The 18,082-nt window shown below is 29.6% G+C and overlaps 1 protein-coding gene across 4 annotated transcripts; it reads left to right on the top strand.

Annotated features, from left to right (window-relative positions):
• The first annotated feature begins 552 nt into the window (after positions 1 to 552).
• LOC114412286 (ribulose-1,5 bisphosphate carboxylase/oxygenase large subunit N-methyltransferase, chloroplastic-like) lies at positions 553 to 6,473 on the top strand. 4 transcript variants are annotated; one of them, XR_003666636.1, is made up of 13 exons: positions 553 to 1,125; positions 1,411 to 1,486; positions 2,026 to 2,231; positions 2,364 to 2,450; positions 2,537 to 2,629; positions 3,916 to 4,070; positions 4,186 to 4,270; positions 4,354 to 4,440; positions 4,549 to 4,668; positions 4,939 to 5,040; positions 5,124 to 5,297; positions 5,428 to 5,480; positions 6,043 to 6,473. XR_003666636.1 is itself a non-coding variant. In XM_028376114.1 (12 exons), the coding sequence occupies exons 1-11, from the start codon at positions 796 to 798 to the stop codon at positions 5,292 to 5,294; spliced, it is 1,512 nt and encodes a 503-aa protein (XP_028231915.1). In that variant the 5' UTR covers positions 553 to 795; the 3' UTR covers positions 5,295 to 5,297; positions 6,043 to 6,473. The 4 variants fall into 4 exon arrangements, 1 of the variants encoding a protein (XP_028231915.1); XR_003666638.1 differs by having other exon boundaries at positions 6,006 to 6,473; XR_003666637.1 differs by having other exon boundaries at positions 5,428 to 5,536.
• The last annotated feature ends 11,609 nt before the right edge of the window (positions 6,474 to 18,082 follow it).

The following is an 18,082-nucleotide window of genomic DNA, read 5'->3' as shown; positions in this document are numbered from 1 at the left end:
CTTTCATGGAGTACCATTTATCAACTCTTTTAGAAAGTGATGGCCTGGGACAAGAGTTTCTTAATTTTGATCTACCTGGTTTGATGGTGGTGAATTCATGGATTACTTTGGGTGTGGAGATTGTGAGAACACAAGCAAAAGGAAACATCAAAAAGTGTAAGCATGAGATTAAAGAAAAAGAACACACATAGCGGAGGTTTTTAGTAAATTTTCTAAATTAATTATTTTAAAATTTAAAAGTTAACTAAACAGTAATTAAAATAAAAATAAAATATCAAAATAAAAATTTTAGAAAATAAAAAAAATTAAATTTAATATATCAAAACGAAACAAAAATAAAATTAAATGAATTAAGCTTTATTTTTAATCTCTTTTAAAAATCGAGATAAATAAGTAAATATTTCTAAGGATAAATAAACCAAAGATTTTTGACAATTTTATAAAAAAAAAAAACATTATCATTAACCATTAATTAGCTAAACAGAGGTTAATAGTTAACACTTAACATGCTAAATGGTGCATAATTGGCGAAAACAAGTAAACAACCCGTAGATTTTTGTTTCCCTCCAACCCAAATTCTCAATTCCTTTTCACTCTCGTATCCTTCCCACACAGTACTCACAGAACTCAAAACCATAGTCTTTCGTTTCACTACAACACTCCAAAACCCCCAGACCAAAAATATCTCTTTAACCAAACCACAACAACAGACACTTCTTTCTTCTTCTAACTTTTTTGCACCGAAACTGAAACCGCCTTTCGCAAAATTTCCCAATTTCTCGAAATCCTAACCCTATGGAACTCTCGCGCCTCTTGGTTTCCGACACGTTACTCTTCTCCCCTCCGATTCGCTACTCCCCTTCGCCGGCGCTGTCCACGTTCTTCGCCGTCAAGAACCGCCGGTGCAGGAGGAGGAGCAGCTTCTGTTCCGCCTCCAACCCCGACACCTTAACCGCCGGTGGTGGCGCCGTCGTCGTCGGCGCCGGCGAGAAGCACGAGGAGGATTTGAAATCTTGGATGCACAAACACGGCCTCCCTCCGTGCAAGGTTGTTCTGAAGGATAAACCTTGCCCCAATGATTCTCATAAGCCTATACATTACGTCGCAGCAAGTCAAGATCTTCAGGTTCATTCTTGTTATTGTTATTGTCTGTGATTGTTTCTTGAGCAAATTACAATGACAGCATGCAGTTCTTTTGTAAATTCACATCACCAAGAACAGGTGTTAGTGTAATGCATTTCAATTTTCAAACAATTAAGGGGATTCAGGGGGTTATTGTAGGAATAGAAAAGCTAGGAGTATTGTGTGAATTTCGAAGAAACTAAATGAATGTTGGTCTATTTTGCACTTGTATCTTTAATGGGGTTTTGTGATGTCTTACTTGGTGAGGTTATCTTTCTTTCCTTGCAGGTTGGTGATGTTGCATTCTCCGTTCCTAATTCCTTGGTGGTTACGCTGGAGAGGGTCTTGGGAAACGAGACTGTTGGTAATTGTGAAATGATTTTTGTTCTTTGGTCTTGAATTGTCTTCTTGTGCCTCTTTCCATTACAACAGAATGCAAATTATTGCATATATTTTGCCTTGTTTTTTTTTTTTTTTACTAATTTGCAAACATGTGAGGGTGAGCCTTGATGTGCTAGTAAGGTTGTTGTCTTGTGACTACTTGGTGGGAGCCTAAAGCATTTGCTCATCCCTTTTAATTTGCTAATGAGTGATGGAAATTGAAATAGCTTGAAAGTGCAAATACATTTAATATTTTTTCTTTTGATTAAATAGCTTGAAAGTGCAACAAAACATGCATATTTATTAGTCATGGAAGTGAATATTGGCAAACACCTAATCTAGAATTCATTTATAGGACAATGGCAAGGGTGGTTTGTGTCCTTTTTCTCACTTGTTTGTAGCTATTGATTTATGTGACACTGTGCTGTTCTGGTGTAATTAAAGCTAGGTATTATGGATTGGAGGTGTATTGAAGCGTTTTTGAAATTTTAATTTACACTTTGTTCGTTATCCTTATTGCAGCTGAGTTATTGACTACTAATAAATTGTCCGAATTGGCGTGCTTGGCATTGTATCTGATGTATGAGAAAAAACAGGGGAAGAAGTCTTTCTGGTATCCGTACATCAGGGAGCTTGATCGTCAACGAGGTAGGGGCCAGCTGTCAGTGGAATCACCTCTTCTATGGTCAAAATCTGAGCTGGATTACCTGTCCGGAAGTCCAATTAAGGTATTCCCCTTTTCTCCCAATTAATTGTACTATATCCATTGTACTGATGAGCAGCAGTATTAGGTTGGTGTTGGTCTAATGCTTGATATTTTTAAAATATAACCAGACTAAATTCTGATGTCTGTGACTTAGGATGAAGTTATTCAAAGGGAAGAAGCAATAAGAAAAGAGTATAAAGAACTTGACACAGTCTGGTTTATGGCAGGTTCTCTATTTCAGGTAATAAAAAATACCCTATAACAAGTTCAGTAGTTATTTACATTTTGACATTTAGTGCTTACATTATATGCATAAATATAATGCAGCAATATCCATATGACATTCCTACTGAAGCCTTTTCATTTGAGATTTTCAAACAAGCCTTTGCTGCTATTCAGTCTTGTGTGGTGCATTTACAGGTAAAGTTTCTTTGTTATCTGATACAGAACTATACAGTTAGTTAAGTATGCAATAAAAAAAAACTCTGAACTAAATAGTGGCTGACCAATCTTGTAAGTCTATTTAGTGAGGTTGTTAAATTTGTTCATGAAATTCAATTACCTTAATTTGAAATGTTGTAATCTTCCATATCATGCCACTGAGCTTTATTTATTGATTTAATTTGTAGATATATTTTAATTTATTGATCTAAGTTGTAGATATATTTTAATTTTAAGTTTTTAACTGATTGTTGGATTTGTCAGATGAAGTGGTGATAATTTATAAATTAGATAGAAAACTTTTCTTTTTTTTTTTTGAACTGCAAATATAATTTATATTAATGGTATAAGTACCAGTGGTACTAGAAGATACAGATTAGGATTGGCTGTTGCAGGGAATTAAACATACGAACAGAATTACATAAAACACAGCCCTGCCCTTCCTAGAAACATTAAATAAATGCTAAAGACATTGCTGAAGCCCACTGGAAAAAAGGGACATTAAAGTCCCTTTCCCACCCCTTCAGCCAGGTCCACATAAGAAAAAGAATACTATCTGCCAGTTTAGAGATATCGAAGGATTGACTATGGAAAATGATATCATTTCTAAGCTTCCAGATTGCTACTGAGTGTATATGAGTTTCAGCATGCATGTATACTATTATTGATCTTATTTTTTACTTTTGCATTATGTAGTAATTTCCTTGCACTCGTTCAATAGTTGCCATTACATTTCATGATTTATCTTTAATTCAACCTTTATCCCTATATGTAAGACATTTTTTGTCTTTATTATTGAATCTATTGATTATGTTTTGACCAAAATATCCTTAATTACTTTACAATAAAGTCTATAAATTAATAAGATAAATTCATTCTCTCTTATGAGGATCGAAGAGAATGATTAACACATTAATTAATTAGGAGGAAAGCTATTAAGTGGAAATATTGGGATGATGAGTCCTAGTAATTTTAAGGGTAGTTTTGGAAAAATAATACAAATTGTTAGAAATTTAATGCCACTAACTAAATCAACTAACTTAATGTGTGAATTAGTTAAAAAAGTCTTACATTTAGGGACGGAGGGAGTATTACATTCTAGACTTCGCATTGATTTAGTGTTCTGCTTCTGCCGTTTAGTATGGGAGTGCATCACTTTTCTTCTGTCTGGACATCAGCTGTTTGCCTTATATAATATGCATGTATTGCTTCCCCTCTCTTTGTGCAAGGGGTGCAAATTGATTGCTTGCCCTTTTTGAAATCAGAAAGTTAGTTTAGCTCGGAGATTTGCTTTAGTTCCCCTGGGACCTCCTTTACTGTCCTACCAAAGCAACTGCAAGGCAATGTTAACTGCTGTTGATGGCGCTGTTGAGCTCGCGGTTGATCGCCCGTATAAAGCTGGGGACCCAATTGTTGTGTGGTATGATACGTACTTCATTTGATTGTATGTAATTTAGAAAAAAGACATGGTTTGGCAAGGACTTTGTTTCTGTATTACGAGCTTCATTATAAGATTTACAGTTGGTCATTTTCAGGTGTGGCCCTCAACCTAACTCAAAGTTGCTTATAAACTATGGTTTTGTTGATGAAAATAATTCCAATGATCGTCTTATAGTTGAGGTACGAGTTGGACATTTACTTTGTTTTGTTAAGCATTTTGTTGTTTAAATTCAAATTTAACCTTGATGATGCAACTGTCCCAGGCAGCTTTAAATACTGAAGATCCACAATATCAAGATAAAAGAATGGTGGCTCAAAGAAATGGAAAGTTATCAGTTCAAGTTTTTCATGTATCAATACTGAACCTACTGTTTTTTTTAGATAAGCACTGAACCTACTGTTGTTGAAGGTTATTTAGTGAATTATCTCATTAATTCCTTAATTCAACCTTTGTGCAGGTATATGCTGGGAAGGAGAGGGAAGCTGTCTTAGATATGCTTCGTTATATGCGTTTGGGCTATGTTTCAGATCCTTCTGAGATGCAGTCTGTCATCTCCTCTCAAGGTCCAGTTTGTCCTGTAAGTTTGTTTCATACAGTGCCTTCATTATTTGAATTTTAAGAATGCTGTGGTCACAGTCCAATATCTATACCAGATACAAGTAAAATAAGTTCCCTTGATGTCCTATCCACTCTTTCATATATTGATTTCATGAAATGATCTTTGGAAGTACTATGACAAGTTAAAACAAGATTTTATTCACTTTTTCTATAAAAAAAAAATTCTCATATAATTAAATAGAAAGTAAATCTTGTGATGTGAAAAGTTGACTCCTTTCATACATTATAGGTAAGCCCTTGTATGGAACGGGCTGCATTGGATCAGTTGGCTGATTATTTCAAGGCACGGCTGGCTGGCTACCCTACAATATTGGCTGAAGATGAATCTATGGTATTGTTTGCATGAATTAGAAGTTGATTAAATGTAATGTATGACTTGTCAACTTTTCATTGATAGTTTATTTATTTCTTTAGCTGACAGATGGTGGTAATCTGAATCCTAAGAAGCGAGTTGCTACCCAATATGTTAGGCTGGAAAAGAAAATGCTTCATGCCTGTTTGCAGGCAACCATTGATTTCATTAACCAGCTTCCAGACCACACCATATCTCCATGCCCTGCTCCCTATGCACCTTTATTGAAATGAAAGGTTCAACTCTCTCTCTCTTTCTCTCTCTCTCTCTCTCTATCTATCTTCTTTTAAACAGCATCACCACGTTCTTAATGAATTGGAAATTTCTGCTGCGAAGTTCCGTAATTTTTGTCCCTCTAATTTGTAGGAACTGGATGTGTATGCAGTCTGAACTGTACAAATATGGATTTGATGAACCAGGTCAGTCAAATTATATATTCTTGATATGCATCCTATTAGAAATCCCCTGAATTAAGGTAATTTGTGCTTTACCCTCTTCAGCTTTGGTCTATATGTGGATGTGGATTAGATAGACTTTAGGATTTGATAAAGATACTCATGATTCTTTAAACTTCTTGCTGTGTGAAAAACACCCTTTGTTAAGCAAACCATTAAATGTCTTCTGACTTGTAAGACAATATTTTTTTTGAAATAAAAAAAATAAAAGTTAGGAAAGAGATAACCTTGTATAATCTTTTTTTTTTTAAAATAAAATGATTGTGCTGTGTTGATTGGTAGTTATCTAATCAGGATTTTTCTTTTCTCACATTTCTAAATGCTTTAGTAGATGCTTATGCATTATGGCTTAGGGTCTATTTGTAATAGTAGACTGATAATTCCCACCTTCTCAGTATCTGAAGGAAAGAACAGTGCATGAAGTTTGATTTTGAAAAACCATGATGCGTAGAATAAAGTAATTTCTGAATACTATGACGGATTTCGTAGGTCAAGTAATTTCTGAATACTATGACGGATTTCGTAGGTCAATTACAAATGCATATAGTTGAATCATGACTCACTAAACAATGATGCAAGAGTTCCGGATTTAAAAGGTTATGGGTCTGCTTTCCCCCCTGAAGATAAAATTTCAATCCGAGTGTTTTCTGCGATGCCCCCTTCAAGTAGGCGTGTTGGTTCATTCCCTAGGTAGGAGGAAAGGAACCATCATTTGAGCAAATTTTTGTATGTCTTACTGTAGTTGTACCGATGATTCTAAGTTTGAGTGTTGGAATGATACTCATCTTTGTAAATGGAAACCTGAATCACAAATTCTAATTCAATTGTGTATATATAGTTCCATGGATTATATAGATCCCTTTATTTTTTTGTAATTTTGTTCGTCAACCCATCTGATTGTAGTTGACTTAAAAGATTGATGGAAAAATGTTGAATGTCACAAGTTATTTTATTGTATGTATTATGCCTAAAAGGGGACACAAAAAAGAGAAGATGGAAAAGGTACAAGACTCCCTGAAAAAAATTTAAATTCACCTCATACTAATGATAGGACAATTTATTTTGTTTTGCACCAACTAGTTAACAACTGACTCCTTTACACTCTTATTTGGAACCTAGGTATGTGGCTCTCACTGCTCCCTTTGCTTTCTCATTTTGACACTTTCAATTCTCTTTCTTCGCTATTTTTGTCTTGTCCGTAGCGCTGCCTCGAGCACTTCTTTGGGCTTTATCTCAATTACCCAAACCCTGTTGTCATTTTTTCTTCTTTTAGGTTACTTTAGTTGGGGTTGCTTGTATACAGAGCCGACCAATTGCTAATTCTTTTTAAATCCTTAAATTAAATAGTGAGTTTTTGTAAGTTGTTTAATTGTTGAATTGAGGAATAATTCACATGTAAAAACCTGTTATTTGTGCTACCTTCTTTTGTAGGTAGTATAGATAGATGGATATAGATATATCTATTTTTTCATTTATTTCGATTTTTTGATCTTATATAGTATTACTAAATGTCTTATTTACTATGTAAATTTTTTATTATATTTTATCTTAAAGAATTAATAATACATGTAAAGTGATAATTGTAAAAAATTAAATATTTTGTATAAAACAAATATTTTTTTTTATCTTGCATTGATATAAGATTACAAAAAAAAACATTTGTATTACTTTTTTTGCAAAATATTTTTTCTAATACGAAATAAATTTTGAAAAAAATAAAAACATAACTAATTTCCATGTATTAGATTATATTAAATAAAAGTTATACAAGTTTTTTAGATAAAAGCTACGCACGTTAAATAATAAAAGCTATATATGTTATTAAAAAATCTATTGTTATTATTAAATAAAGGCTTAATTGCCTTTGTTACCTATTTTTTTATATATTTTTTTAGTAAATTTTACATCCAATAAATTAATTTGGTGCATTTTATTCCTAATTTTTAAAAACTTACAAGCTTTACCTTTCATCATGGCATGTTGACATAAGCTCAATAGTTGAGGGTAAAATTTGTCAAAAAAGAAATAAAATTCGACAAAAATATAAGAGTTTGAGATAAAATTTGTCAAATAAATAATATTATGATCTTATTAAAATGTTTAATGGTGCTTAATTTTAAAAATTTTCTAAGTTTTCTACCATAGGAGCTCTTTTTTTCACCCCATCCATGTTGTCACATGTGGGTGAAAAGAGGAAAGAGAGGGATGGGATTTCTCTTGCTTTTGGCATAACGGGCCAAAGTGGGAGGCCCACACGAAGGGTTATTAGCTCAGTAGTAAAGTGTGTCCTTGATAATTGTGTCGGCTTGGAGTGGAGTGAGACATGTCATTGAATAGCAAGGAGATAGCCACTTCGTTATGAAATTAGAAAAGTTAAGAGCCCTTCATCATTTTGGATAATTTCGAATGAAGATAGGAGAGTGAAAGGACCTCTCATTCACGACACACACACACTATATGTGCAATGTCCACACCAAAGGGTCCCCCTTCAATAAGTTGTCCAATTACGATAGGAAGACTATCCACTTTCTTAGCAAACAAGGCTTCAGTAAGCGGCGGAAAAAGACTCGACATTTAGGTGAGTTGCATGGTGGTGTGGTACGTAGTGGGTTTAGTACTCCCCGCCAAAACGGCTCCTAAACAAATGAAAAGGTGCATGTTTCACTCACGAAGGACTGCCAGTGATATACTGGATTGGAGGAAGGTGGGGATGACGTCAAGTCCGCATGGCCCTTATGGGCCAGGCTACACATGTGCCCAAATAAAATGGGATGAATTAAAAAAAATGTTTTTGATTGATTCAAGGTTCAATGAAACCAAATTCTTTCAAGGCAAAAGGGGGGCTTACTTACAATAATGGATTCTTTCTTCTTCTTCTTTTTTTAAGTAGGGTCCCAGAACGAAAAAAAAGGTGGGGGAACCGGAGTTGTCACAATAGGAAAGAGAAAAAAAATGAGGAACTAGGTCATATGCTCGTCCCCTCTTCTCAACAAAATCCTATAGATAAGAAAGAATCGAAAGCAATCCTTTTCGCAAAGTCTTCTTCATTGCATTAGGTGCCTTTTTATCAACGGGATAGGGAACTAGTCCTCTACGATTGCACGACCATGTCTGACTAGTATCATCAGTCCCTTACTTTCCTTCCCATCCTTTGCTTTAGAATTTGATTAAATAACTCACTAATTGGACAGTGGCACTGGAATGATAGCAAGTATCCCTTCTTCTCTTTCTTAGTATGAAAGAAGTAACTAAGACCCATCTCCCTCACAATCTCCTTTCGCAGATTCTCTTAGAGCAACATCCACATGTTCATAAAGTAGTGACGAAGGGTCAGGTAAAAGTGCTAACATGCAAAGAATGAAAATGCCAACAACCCTCTTTCTATTCCTCATCAGTGTAAGAAGAGGAATCAAGTCATGTAGTCTCCAATCCAATCCTTGGGGATGACAAGGAGTAGGTGTTGGTGCCACACCGAATTGAAAGCATAACCTTAGCAAGTGTAAAAAAGTAATAATTAGCAACAATTTTTTTAAGGCAAATTAGCAATAATTATTATGATACAAAATTTGATTTTTAAATCAAAATACTTGGGGTAATAGATTCAAGGATTAAATACAAATTTGATTTTCTATTTTGTCAAATTTGTAATTTTGGTCCTCCTTCGTTATCCTATGTTAGAAAATTTACTATTCTAATCAAATCTTTAATTTTTCCTATATTTTTATTTCTTATATTTTAATTAATTAATTAATTGATGATATCTTAAATGAATATATTAAGTTTAAGATTCAATTGGATAAAAATAAAAAATAAAACATAAGAAAAATTGAAGAATGAACAAAAATTGTGAATTTTCTAAAATAGAATATCAAATATATCTATTTTAAAATAGATGATCAAAATTGCAAATTAAGAAAAAAAAACTCAATTTATATTTACACAGAGATTCAAATATATAATAATAGAGGGGGAAAATACAAAAATTCAAAATATTAACTTGTAATTTTATCAAAATTAAAGGTGCATGTGCACACCCTCGACTACATGTAGATCAACCACTTACCTCTCTGCTTTGGCAGTTCTTGATGTCTGCGCTCATGGTTATCAAACTCTCGAATTAACTTATAAATTCTTACAAGTTTACGAGTCCATTTACCCTCTCTGAGTTGACTCTCGAGTAAATTCTTTTTTTAGTAAACTATGGGTAGACTCTATAAACTTTAAGCAAACTCGCTAGACTTTCTCGAGTTTACTACCGAGTCAACGAGTCATCAAATTAAAAAAATCAGACCAAAATATAAGTCATTTTGGATTATTTTCTGTCTGTTTAGAGTTCAATATACATTCATTTAGTGTGTTATTCTTAAATACAAAAATTTTCACGTTTAATAACATCAAATCCTTGTTCTCTGATAACATCAAACCTTCAATGAGAATGATATACCACTACTATAACATCTCCAAATTATTATCTAGTAATAATATATTATTAGACTTGATTATTTAAGTATTGTAAAATTTATTATTTACTATATTGTTTTATTATATTGTTGAAATATTTAATTGATATATTATTTATATATTTTATTATTATTTTTATATGAAGTGAATTCTTACGAGTTTACAAATTGAATTCACGAGTTGAGTTTATAAAATTTTGACCGAGTTTAAGTGAACTTTCAAACATGTCTACTCCTACCCTTTGGCAACCGTTTGATGCTGGGGAACAATGGCCTGCTAGATTGATTTGACGTTGGCGACCACTGCCAAAAGATGAGAGGAATGCTATGTTCACTATTTGGAAGAGTCCTGTGGAGCATGTGTCTGTCAAATGGTCTTCACCTACATTCTGGCCCCAGTAAACCACAAGGCTCTTATCGCATTAAATAGTCATGCGTGTCTGCACCTAATTGAGAGATACTAGAGAAAAACGATAAGTAATTGATATCATTAATTAGTGATATAATACGAAAAAAATATAAAAAGAAATTAAAAATGTTAATAGGATTTTTAAGTTAGTATTTAAAGTTGTAAGATCTGAGTTGATACATACTTATTTTTAAATATGAGAATGTTGACAAATTATAATTAAAAAATATTTTAAAATATATAATGGTGTAGTTTTATAACATTTTTTTAATTTTTTTAGTATAAGTGCATTCTTAAATTATAATTAGATAATATTTTAAAATATACCAATAGATATAATTTATTAACACACTCATACTAAAAAATAAAGATATATATATATATATATATATATATATATATATATATAACATTATTTATGACATATATTGTAAGATGTTTGATAGGGTTGTTAGTTTTTAAATTTAAACAAAAAAAATTAGAATAAATGAGTTCTTATAAAAAAATTATAAACAGAACGTATATAAGCAATACATATTATTATGAAAGTTATTTTGTGAGTAGAGGAAATAGATATAGTCATACTAAAAAATAAGTTAAGAACTTAAGTTGAATTTTATTATAAAAGTAAATATTAGTGAGTACATACATATTTTTAATATTATTGACAGTAAACAATAAAAAAAAGGAATTATGAACCAAATTAAATTTTTTAGTTGGAGATACCTTTTATCTTGACTAGTCAAGACTCGAGTCCCGATTAAACAGAGAAGCTTCCTCACATGCGCACTGACTAAGAAATTAAACCAAGGCAACGGACAAATGAATGCGTGGTTCTATCACTTATGTACTGAATGTTAGATAGAGATGAAATATAAGTTCTTGACGAAGAATGTGTGTAGGGAGCAACTACACGTATCCACGTAGGTTATATTTGAAAAGAAATTTCAGTACATTTTTAATTTTTTATTAATTAAAAATTTTGTTTGATTATTTAATAAATAATTATTTTTTAATATATTTTAGCATTTTATGGAATATTTTTTCAAATATTAACTTGTATCTTCTAATTTTGTATATTTATTTTCCTTTTATTCTTAAACCTTATATATTTATTAGATTTTCTTTTAATTTTTTATATGATATAAGATATTATTATATTTTTTTATCTTCTTCACCCGTAAGGAAATATTTTTTTTTTTAATCTTTTTTTACATAAGGTAGGGTTCTCTCTTTTTTATCTTTTTATTATCGAAAACGAATCGTACGAAATATGTGGAGCGAAATATCTCACGAATAGACGTGGCTGATTTCTGCTTTATCCCAAAATTACTACCTTTTCTTTGTTTTATTAAAAATCCAATCAAAGCATCACCGCTTGATTTCGTCAATTTCGTGCATAAATAATTCGTACTAGCACTCGTTTATTCAAACCGTTATAGTATTTTACAATATTTATTTTATTATTTCATTTTCAGCTTATAATTCAAGATATTGATATTGTTAGATAATAGGTTTATTTATTTAATATTTTAATATTAAATTATTTATTTTAATCATTATTCTATTCACATTATTTTTCTATTATTTTTAATATTATACTTCAAGATATTTTAACTAATATATGAATTAACTTAATGAAAATTTAATATCTATTTAAAAAGAATGTTATTTTTACTTATTTAAATGAGAAAAAAAATTTTATAGTAACAATATAAGAAATTTTATATCGTCATCTAATTATAATTTATCATGTATGATAAGTTTGTTGATTTTTATTATAATTACTTTAAAAGTTATATTAACAATAATTTGTGATTGAACAACAAAATATTTTTTGTATGATCATTAAATTCTATTTAAATTTGATTTAAATATTTTAGGATATGATATAAGATGAATAAAAAAACATAATATGTAAAAGTTACAATAATTGAAAGTAAAAAAATATAATTCAAATAATTTATTTATAAATAAAAAATTACAAGTTTTAAAAATTAATTAAAAACTTAAATTATAAATACTCCAAAATATATTTTTGTAAAATAAAATTAAAATTTATATAAAAGTTTCACATAAATATATCAATTTTTAAATATTGTATTTATTAACTATAACATGTAGTCAAATTATTAAGTATAGAAATTAAGAGATAAATTATTTTTCTAACTTGTTACATAATATAGGAAAATAATTTGACTAGTTATTTCCTCTTTCCGAGTCAAGTGGACCACGACAAAGACCAAGACTCCTTGTTCATTTGGTTTGTCTTGAATCCAACCTACGGGGAAAGAGTCTTCGATAACTGCGTGTTTTGCGGGGGGAAATGCCATGAAGGTAAGATCATTACATGAGATTTTAGGCAAGAAGGACGGGGACCATTTTATCTAGGTAAATGTATTAGCTAAATAGTCAAATTTATTTTATAAAAGTATGATGTGGTGATAAAATAATTCTTGAAAAATAAAAAATTTAAATTTTATTTTGAATGTGTAAAAGTGTAACAAATTAATTTTTTAATGTATAAAAAGTATGACAAATTTATCTTATTATTAAGTCTTCTATGTTAACTCAAGTGTTTATATCTACATGACACCTTTAGATCCAATTGTCATTAAAAAGAACCTCATTGTACTTTGTACTGCTTAAACGGTGGGACTAATTTCAGCATATTATTGATTGACTCATTTGTTAGTTTAAAAAAATTTAATAAATTTAGTAAATAGTCAAATTCATCCTCGGAAGTATGAGGCATTCACAAATTGGTTTCGAAAAGAAAAAAAATTCAAATTTAGTCCTTGAATATAAAAAAGTGTAACAAATTAATCCAACAGACAATTTAATGACAAATTAGTTCCTAAACTACACAATTTAATATCAAATTGGTCCAAAAAAATATAACATATTATCAAATTGATCTTTGAACATTACAATTTAATGACAAAATAGTCTCACAAATTTAACAATATGACTAATTTGTTGTATTTTTTGCATATTCAGGGATTAAATTTGTGTTTTTCATCTTTCAAGAACCAATTTGTCATTGCATCATGTTTTCCAAATAGGCTAGTTATTTTTTTTAAAAATTTAGTATATGAACTCATATTTTTAATTTTTTTAATCTTGGTCCTTAAATATACTTTTAATTTTTTAATTAAGTCATGAAAAAAAAAAATAGTTCATGAAAAAAAAATCGTTGGGGTGTTACACCTATATATAACTTGTGATAATAGTTCATGAAAAAAAATTGGTTACATTTTTTGATATATTTGATCCAAATGTTATACAAGTATAAGACTGTACAGTTGATGATGATTTAAAAGAATTAATTGGTACTACCTATATCATCAGTATGCATTTACTTTTCGATAGTCCATCATTTAAGAACTTCATAGTTAAGTATCTTGGCTTGGAGCAATTATGGAATAGGTGACCTTCTAAGAAGTTTTTCGGGAAGCATGTGAGTGAGGACAAAACATGTTGAAAAGTGTTGTGTTGGTTTGTGGGAATAGTCATTGTCCTGGAAGCAGTCAAAGTAAATTGTCGGGGTATTGGAAATGGCTACCTATGAAGGATTCTGATAACAAGGAGTTGAGTGAAGTGTCACCTTGTGAAGTGTCATAGTATGGGAGTCACCGAGAAGTCGACTATTAGGGATGTTATAGAATTGGTAACAAGAAGGTGAAAAATATGAAGGACAAAGAATAGAAATGAAAGAATATGGTAATGTTTATGCTAATAATACATGTAACATGAGACTTAATTGAAAATTCGAAAGTATTTTCAGGGACCAAAATGACCTTATGTGGTTAAGTTTAGTGACCAAAATGTCAATAAGTGATTAAGTTCAGGGACCAAGTTGTTAAGTTCAAAGACTAAATAAAAAAAATTAACAATTTTTAAAATCGACAAATTAGCCCATCAACAACTTGCTGGAAAATTAGTCTCACTGAATAAGCAGCATACTTGGCATTCTTTTCGATGACAATTGGTTCTAGAGGTGCCTCATAGGCGTGGACATTTGAGTGAACAGAGGACACTTAATGGTAGGACGAATTAGTTACACTTTTTACAAATTCGGGGATTAATTTTTTTTTTCATCTTTCAAGGATTAATCTATTACCATGTCACACTTTTAGGGACCAAATGAGTATTTATCCATTTTATTTATCTATACTTAAGTATGTTTGGTCTGATTTTTTTTAACTTAAAAAAGTAACTTTTAAGATAAAAATAAAATTAATAATTTAAAAAAAGTAAGCATAAGTTCTTTGTCAAATTTCACATTTTTTAAGTTTAAAAACTTCTTTTAAGCTACAAGTTATTTGAAAAAAAATTTAGGCTTAAATATATTTTTTATCCCTAATAAATATTCAATTTTTTTGTTTGCTCCCTAATAAATTTTTGCTTTGCATTGAGCCCCTAATAAAATAATACTTTATTTTTTTATCCTTGATATTTTGTATTAGTCCCCAATAAATTAGAAAATTTTGTATTTGCTTCCTAATAAATTAACAAATTTTGTTTTAGTCTATACTAATAACAAATGGGAAATGTTTATCATGGAGCAAACACAAAATTTGTTAATTTATTAAGAGCTAAAAATAAGTGTCAAGAATAAAAAACAAAATTATTATTTTATTAGATACTCATCGCAAAACATAAATTTATTAGGGAACAAATACAAAATCAGATATTTATTATGGATCAAAAATATATTTAAGCCTTTTTTTTAAACTTCAATTTAATATAAAATTGTTCATTTCTTCCAAGGAACAAAAATATTCATAAAATAAAAAATTGTGTACAATGAATTTAATGTATATAAATTATTTTAATGATGATAAAAATAAATAAAAGTATTGAAATACAAATATTCAAAAATGTTAAAAATACTTTTGCTAATAAAATTTTATTTTAATGATTATTTTCCAATAATATTAGGCTAAATTACAATTTGGTCTCTTATAATTTCTAATCCGTTATTTTGATCCACCTATTTCTAAATCAAAAAATTTAGCTTAAATATTTTTTAGAATAAGAAATTTTGTTCATTTCATTAGTTGACCATCCAAAATTGACTTTAATGTGTTATATTGATACTAGTGTGACCGTTGTGTATGTAGTGTGACCGTTGTGTATGTTATTAGCATCATGTTTATATGACAAGGGTTAAATAAAGTGAAAAATAAAATGTTTTTGGTAGGAATTGACTTATTATCTTTTATATAATATGACAACGCCATAACTCATTATGTCATTTGTTTTTGTTTTGTTTGGCTAATTTTGCAAACAATGTTTTTTTATGTATCTTTATGTGGAGAGTTATTAATTTTTTTAATTATAAAATTTATAAATTAAACAAATTTATTTAATATATTAATCTTTTTAAGCAATTTAATATAATTTAAATAACAAAATAAATTTATGTAATTTGTATAAATTACTTAAAATATTTATCTAAATAATTTACAGATTATTTATGTGATTTTCTTGATTTATATAATTGGAATAAAAAAATATTTATTAAATAATTTTTTATATTTAAAATGAAAATATTAAAATGTAAATTTTCTAAAAAAAATTAAATATTTAAATTTTATTAATTTTAATAATTAGAATAAAAATGATTTACATATTAAAACCAATTTACATAATTTGTACAACTTACATAAAATAATTTACATAGTTATGAAATCAAATTATATTTTATAATTAGAATAAAAAAGAACATTTTTTCATATTATAATTCTATGAATTTTATATTAAAATAAGTTGGAATAATTAAAATAAAAATATGTTAAATTATACAAAATAAAAGTAAAAATATTTTTATATTAAATAAATTTGTTTAACTTGTAAATTTTTATAACAAAATAATAATAATTCTTGATGTAGTGATACATAGAAAACATTGTTTACAAACTTAATGATAAACCGAATTTTGATTACCTTTTTGTGTGTAGTTCTAGTCTAGTTTTATGCATTTATTATATTTTGTTGCCAGAATTCACAGATTTTAGTTAGTTTGTATTAGATAGATGATCCTAGAGTGTTTTAAGAAAAGAAAAAAGACTCCAAACAGGCTAAAGCAATTATGGTTGTGATGAATTTTGTATGCAACAAATGATTTTGTACACAACGTCATGTATGACCATGGATTTCATTATGATGGTGATGTTTTCATCACTGCTGAGCGTCAATTTGGCTATGAACTTTCATTATGGTTGTGATGAATTAATCATAACCATGATGAATTTTGTACACAGACAATAATTTTGTATGCGCATGATGATTTTGTACGCATTTAAGCTGAAGAGTTATCTTTAGGAAAAAAGTGCATGGATATGATCAGTGGCGGAGCTTACAGATTTTTTTTTTGAGGGGGCCAAAATAAAAGTGACATTCAAATACTTAAAATTCAACTTACATATAACTAAATGTAATTTGTACTCATAAATATGCTATCATGGTCATTAATACAAAAGTGAACACACAATGTAATACAACAATTAGTATACAAAAACAATCACATCTACTTAAAACATTGCCTTCTGTTCCTTTAAATGCTTGAACTCATCAATAATTTAATCATAACTAAAGTTTTCAGCTATTTCTTTTTCAATATAAATAACCATATTATGTACAAGAAATTCATCTTTCATCCTTTCACACAATCTACTTTTGATGATTTTCATTGTTGAAAAAGATCTTTTTGTTGTAGCTATAGAAATTGGAAGAGTTAAGATAAGATGAACTAATTGATCAATCGAATAAAATGTATTTGAGTGCCCTATTCTTCCCAATGATTGACACAAAGCATGGTGGATAACTTCTTTAATTCTAGATGAGTAGGAGCAACCACAATAAAAAGTGAAGTTGAAATTTCTAACTAATCTTCTCTTGTTTACTAAAATTAAAGGATAAAATTTGTTCACAATAGTGCATATATCATCAACATTGAAAGTTGTATAAAAATATCTTAGGAACTAAAACACAGATTAAAGTTAAAACTTCCATTGTTTGCTCACTAAACCTAGCATTTAACTCCTGCAATTGCTTATCAACTGCAATAAAAATTGTGTTCACTCTGAAATGATGTTCTATTGTGATATGATCTTTTTGATATCGAGAGCGCCCATGATGTGCTACATAGGTACCATTGAAATCAGGAATATAAATGTCATGTTGCTCACAAAACAATACCACATCTTTCAGCAAAGCTTGCCAACCATCATCTTTTAACTTTTGAATTAACACTTTAGTAGAATGGACATGCTGCATAACATTAAGTGTATCTTGAGATTGTTGTTGCAAAGCTTGACAAAGACAATCAGTAATCCCTACAATCTCTTTCATCATGTGTAAAATCAATATGAACTCAAATGAAGACAAAAAATTATAAGCAACATCAATAACTCCCTTTTGAGAATAAGTTGATCCATCAACTATAATTCTTTGGAGAACCACACAAGATGCATTGTACATTTTCATCATAATACAAATAAAATGAAAATATGAACTCCAACGAGTATCTCTAACTCGTTTTAAAGTGCCAATTTAGTTTTTTCCTTTACTTGTTTCAAGTTCACCACTCACTACTACGAAAAACAGCGTCTACGTCGATTAATTTGGGCATTCTACGACGGTTCCACAAAAAGTTGTCTTAGAAAAAGGTATCATCTTAAAAAAGTCCA

The sequence above is a fragment of the Glycine soja genome, chromosome 5 (genome assembly GCF_004193775.1).
Source record: "Glycine soja cultivar W05 chromosome 5, ASM419377v2, whole genome shotgun sequence".
Taxonomy (NCBI): domain Eukaryota; kingdom Viridiplantae; phylum Streptophyta; class Magnoliopsida; order Fabales; family Fabaceae; genus Glycine; species Glycine soja.
Note: the sequence above shows the minus strand (reverse complement) of the source record. Positions and strands in the feature narration are given on the sequence as shown.

Coding starts and splice junctions, on each gene's coding strand:
- LOC114412286 (XM_028376114.1), top strand. CDS start 796: ATGGAACTCTCGCGCCTCTTGGTTTCCGACACGTTACTCTTCTCCCCT. Junction 2,232..2,363: donor TGTCCGGAAGTCCAATTAAG/GTATTCCCCTTT, acceptor TCTGTGACTTAG/GATGAAGTTATTCAAAGGGA. Junction 4,271..4,353: donor ATGATCGTCTTATAGTTGAG/GTACGAGTTGGA, acceptor CAACTGTCCCAG/GCAGCTTTAAATACTGAAGA.